Here is a 6,000-nt window from a genome sequence, read left to right as displayed (position 1 = left end):
TTGAGCAAATGTTGCTAAAAATATACCACAGTCTTTTCATGTTGTTTACTACTATAGAGAATGTTTTCAGCATTCGTATTTTTAACTCCTCTTACACTGAAAAGATTTTATAAATGACACCAAGTAATCAACAAGAAGGTACCTATAGTATATAATTTTCAATATACCTATAATATATATTTCTCAAATTTTGCCAACAAAATTCATAAAATGAGAAGTTTAACATTCATCTACTTCATCTCTTGGAATCATTCATGACCTAAACTATCTCAATTGTTGCAACATATCCATTTATTCTGTTACTGATTGCAAAAAGAAGGATTCCTTTTTCCCCTTTTCTGTTTTTCAACATTTCTGCATGCCTGTTTTAAAAATGCAGATGTATAACTATGCAGTGGGGCATTTTAATATAATACATTTTCTGGCATAATCATAGCACATTATCCTTAGCTATATATATTTTGTGATATATATATATATATATATATATATATATATATATATATATATATTTTCACAAATCCTCCTTTTTTAGAACAGTTACTAAAACTTTGTTAATATTATTGATTACTAATAAAAATTGAGAACTCCCTTAATTAGATGTTTGTATGCATTGATACTTTTCTGTAATGGAATCTCAAAGGACCATCTTTCCACCTATCTTTTAAAACTGTGGAATGCTTTGATAGCTGCATTAACCCTTGTTTAATTATAAATATATATATATATATATATATATATATATATATATATATATATATATATATATAACATCTGATTTGGTTCAGTGCAGTGGAATACAAATTTTATTTTGTGTTACCATTTTACCTACCACTAACATTTGGAAGCACAATAGAAAACTTTGTGATGATAAAGATAAAGAAATTCTAATATATCAAATTAAGATTATATGAAGCCAATCAAACTGAAAATATAAATTGGTAATTAAGAAAGGAAAATGAAGAAAATAATTTTCAAATTATAAGAAAATTAGAATTCTTTATTGAATTTGACCAAAAGAATGAGAACTAAAACAATCTGGGATAGTTCAGTGAGTGCAAACAATAAGCAAGGGGTTAAAAAAAAATCAACCAAAGATACTGTTTTGACTCACTTTGCCCTGGCCAAAATGATATTAAGTGCCTTATTTTTAATGTTTTAAAAAAACATTCATTTTTTGACAAATAATTATGTATATTTTGGGGAACAATATGGATTTTTAATCTATGTAATCATTTTAGAAAGATTTGATCAAGCTAATTAATATATATATATATGAGACCTCATCAATATGTGTTTTGTAGCGAGAATATCAAGCTATTATTTTAGCAATTTTCAAATATACAAAACAATGCCTTTAGATTTTTAAACCCTAGTTGAGCTGTTCTTTGTATTTGGTCAATTCCTGTCAGTTTGTAGATGTGAAATTTCACTTTCCTATGAACTATATTCTGTAATATGAAAACATAAATTCTCAGAATAAGAATGTTGTCCAATTCAAATTCCTTGAGTTGTAGGATGTCACCTACCAAATCTATAATCTAATCTCAGTATTAGACCTAATACCTAAATTAGACTCAATGCAAAATTAGACATAAATACCTATGCTTCTGTGTCATTAATACCTGCAAAGATAAGGGATTTACTATCACCTGAAAAATATTTTTCCCACAGAATGCTTTAATAAGCACCTGTTTATGTTGTTTATAATGTTGCCTGCTTGTAACTTATATCTATTTTTGGTTTTCTCATCCAAAGAAAGCAAGCTCCAACACCCTTGATATATAATGGTTTCCTCCGTGTTTAGCCATTGGCACATTAACTCCTCTTCCCAAACACTTGTTTTTCAATTCAAATTTCCTGAGTCCTTCATTTGTCATTGACTACTTTTATGGAAATAAAGATTTGCGGTTTGGAGCCTAAATCTTAAAATATGGACTATTGCATAACATGCATATTGCAAATAAAATAATCGAATTTGAAATTCATATTACAACAAAAAAATAATATTTTTGTGATTGGTAACAAATATTTTATTTTCAAAAACTATTGAATTAAATATTTCAATTATTTGTTTTAGCTTTAAGTATTTTGGTAAATTAAAATATCTTTTATGTATTTTATCAATAATGGACACTTACAAATACCTTATATCTCATTTTTTTTTAAGAGAGAGTGAGATTTGGGGAGAGAGAGAGAGAGAGAATTTCAATATTTATTTTTTAGTTTTCAGCGGACACAACATCTTTGTTTGTATGTGGTGCTGAGGATCCAACCCCGGGCCGCATGCATGCCAGGCGAGCGCGCTACCGCTTGAGCCACATCCCCAGCCCCCTTATGTCTCTTAATTACTATAGATATCTTGCTTCCTTTATTTTTCTTGTTAATGTAAAAATGTATATTTGATTTAAAACAATTTGTTGTTAATTTATTTAACACTTTAAATTTTGCTAATATTTTATTTAATCGTTTTTAATTTACAAAGAAGTCTTCAGATAACACGCATTTTTATGATTGGCTGCCTAATAATTTATTTTTCTCCCTCTTCTTTTTTCTCCTCTCCTCTTCCCCCTGCCCCCTCCTCCTCTCCTCCTCTCCTCCTCTCCTCCTCCTCCTCCTCCTCCTCTTCTTCTTCTTCTCGCTCTCTCCTCTCTCCTCTCTCTCCTCTCTCCTCTCTCCTCTCTCCTCTCTCTCCTGTCTTTTCTATTTGTCAGTTTTCTGTGGGTTGATACAGAGAACCATCACAATCGTGCCTGGTATGGACTTGTTGTCCGGGACGTATATATTTGCGGTCCTGTTAGCATGCGTCGTGTTTCAGTCTGGCGCCCAGGAGAAAAATTACACCGTCCGAGAAGAAATGCCAGAAAACGTCCTGATAGGCGACTTGTTGAAAGACCTCAATTTGTCGCTAATTCCCGACAAGTCCTTAACGTCTCCAATGCAATTCAAGCTCGTGTACAAGACAGGGGATGTGCCACTGATTCGTATTGAAGAGGGTACTGGTGAGATCTTCACTACTGGCGCTCGCATTGATCGTGAGAAATTATGTGCTGGTATCATGATGGATGCCCATTGCTTTTACGAAGTGGAGGTTGCTGTTTTGCCAGATGAAATATTTAGACTGGTTAAGATACGTTTTCTGATAGAAGACATAAATGATAATGCACCGTTATTCCCAGCGACGGTTATCAACATCTCAATTCCAGAGAATTCGGCTATAAACTCTCGGTATGCTCTCCCAGCGGCCATTGATCCTGACATAGGAATAAACGGAGTTCAAAATTACCAACTAATTAAGGTACGTTTTTAAACCACTTTTTGTTGAAGATGTTATTTCATTTTTAAAAAATAGAAAAGATCTTATTGTACTTCAAATTTTGAGTAAGCCATCACCTCAGTTTTTCAAAGTTTAAGCAAAGCATACTCGAGAAAATTCACCAATACACTTTGTGCAATTACATGGGATTTATTAACTTTCTTTTTAAAAAATATATCCTAGTTGTAGTTGAATACAATACCTTTATTTTACTTATTTTTATGTGGTGCTGAGGATCGAACCCAGGGTCTCACACATGTGAGGCAATGGCTGTACTGCTGAGCCACAACCCCAGCCCAAGGGACTTATTAATTTTCATTGTACCTATAATCATTTCCAAACATTTGTATTTCCTTAAATAATTATAGAGGTTAGAAAAGGAATTAAGCTCGGCTACTTAAGCTTGCCCAATATCTTAATTTTAATCTGTATAGTCATAACTCTGCCAGAAACTTGACCAAAATAAGCAAATCAAAGCATTAAGAATGAATCAACAAAACTATCAAAAATTTTTTGGTTATTTTAGAAAGGAAACTATATCTTGTCTTTTGAAAAGATGTCAAATTATCTATATGAGGGATGAATAAAACATTTGTATCACCAGCATTTCTGAATATGTATAGATTAATGAGACATTTTTCATGTGATTTCAAGTTAACGTAAGATCTTTAAGTATCTTATGAATCATTAAAGTAAAATTAAATTTTAGAAAATTTACTATTAAAATATTTTCATTTTGTTTCAATTCCTTAAAGACACATTGTTCAATTAATACAAAATGTAATTTTTCCATTTAGCCCAGAAGATTCAGTTTTGACTAGATTTCAGCCTGGGGAGGGGAAGAATAGTAGAATATGTGGTATCCTTCAATGTAGGTAGAGAAGGGCCACATTTACTAAGTACATGGGAAATTACTAAAACTTATCAATAGACAATAGTAGAAACCTCAGATTTGGGTATGTGAAATACTAGAATTTACTTTATTGTTCTTGGAAAATACATATAAAAGAACAAGTGTACAGCATTCATACTGATATAATGAGAGGATTTTCAAAATTTATAAATATTCTCTGTTTACTTAATGTAAGACTATGATTGACATGACTGTTTTATAGTATTCAAAGAACACATAAATATGATATTCTGTCATTTATTATCTTAAGGTTTTAGGCCTGGAGTATGTATACTATGAGAAAACTGATCAACAAATGACAATGTAAATTATAAAGATACATATTTGTTTATATGTACTGTATTAATCAGCTTTTTGTCATTGTGGCTAAACCACCTTCCCAAAGAAAACAATTTAGAGGAGGAAGGATTTATTTTGTCTTATAATTTCACATCTTTCATTCCATGACCTTTAGGCTTTATTGTTTTGGCCTGAAGCAATACAGAACAATATGGCAGAAGAGTGTAAAAAAGTCTGCTCATAAAATACCCTTAGAGGGCATGTCCTTAGAAACATACTTCCTCCAATTAGGTCCCACCTTCTACAGTTTCCATTACTTCCAAATAGTCTGTTGAAATTATTAAATCATCAAATGGATAAATCCTCTGACAAGTTTAGAACCTTCAAGATCCAATCATTTCCTGAAAGCCTCACCTCTGAACATTGCTATACTGACAAACAAGCCTTCAACACATGAGTTTTTGGGGGACATTTATATCCAAACCATAACAAATAAGTTCAGAAATTGAAGGCTACAAATCTCTTGAGTGAAATATTCAAGTAAAAGACATATTTGTCTGAGTATATGAGGTAAAATTAGAGAAGGGTTAGAATATCCATAAATAAGCTTTTATAGGTCAGAAACCTACAGTCCATCTCCTTATCTCATGAAATGAAAAGTATATGTGGAAGTGAGAAAGATACAGATCTCAGTTTTGTGCTAAACTCTTCCTAAATATGCTACCTCCTACTTAATCCTTCTGATTTTTAATTTCTTCAATTGAAATATGTGAATGATGAGATAATTCTTATAGAGGCAAAATTGGGAAGATAAGCAGTAATTATAGAGTAGATATATCAGCATTAAATGTTTTTGGAGATGCTTTATAATATTAGACTACTTCTAGAAATTTGAGGCTTATCACCTTAATTTATAAATTGTGTATCAGAATGGATACCCCTATTAGCTATATGATTTTGGTCATTGATAGACATTCTATAATCTGTGATACCCAAAATGGTAGCCACTAGGACCACGTGGCTACTGAGTAGTTGAAATGTGGTAGCACTATTAAGGAATTACATTTTAACTAAATTTTGTTTTAATTTTAATAGCCATAAGTAGTTTCTGGTTAGCATGTTGGAAAGCACAGCCTAAACAAAAATAATTTATTTTGAAATTGTAACTGAAAGACCAAATAAAAAATGGGACCTTAGCAAATTGAAATCAACTATTAGCAAAAGGCTCTCTCCACCTGATATTGTGACAAACATCTTCTTAAAATTCATTTTTTGTGTAAGGAATAATTTTGTTATTTTTCCCTCAGATTATTGAACTTTCAAGAAAATTCTGATTATTTTTGAAAGCTACTAAACAAATTCAAATATAACAAGTCAAACTGCTGACATAATTTCAGCTTTATTAAAAAGTATTTTCCTTTGACTTATGTTGAAAGTAAGTCAACTAATGACAAAAAGACAGGATCACTATAGGTTTTTAAGATAAGTAGAA

The 6,000-nt window shown here is 31.2% G+C and overlaps 1 protein-coding gene across 8 annotated transcripts in view; it reads left to right on the top strand.

Moving 5' to 3' along the window:
- Window positions 1-2,758: 2,758 nt before the first annotated feature.
- Pcdh11x (protocadherin 11 X-linked) overlaps window positions 2,759-6,000 on the top strand; it is a 621,240-nt gene continuing 617,998 nt past the window's right edge. For all 8 annotated transcript variants that reach the window (XM_077107263.1, XM_077107262.1, XM_077107260.1 and 5 more), the window contains exon 1: window positions 2,759-3,298. In XM_077107263.1, the coding sequence (XP_076963378.1) occupies window positions 2,759-3,298 (540 nt within the window). The remainder of the gene's footprint in view (window positions 3,299-6,000) is intronic.

The sequence above is a fragment of the Callospermophilus lateralis genome, chromosome X (genome assembly GCF_048772815.1).
Source record: "Callospermophilus lateralis isolate mCalLat2 chromosome X, mCalLat2.hap1, whole genome shotgun sequence".
Lineage (NCBI taxonomy): Eukaryota > Metazoa > Chordata > Mammalia > Rodentia > Sciuridae > Callospermophilus > Callospermophilus lateralis.
This window is presented reverse-complemented; position numbering and strand designations above follow the sequence as displayed.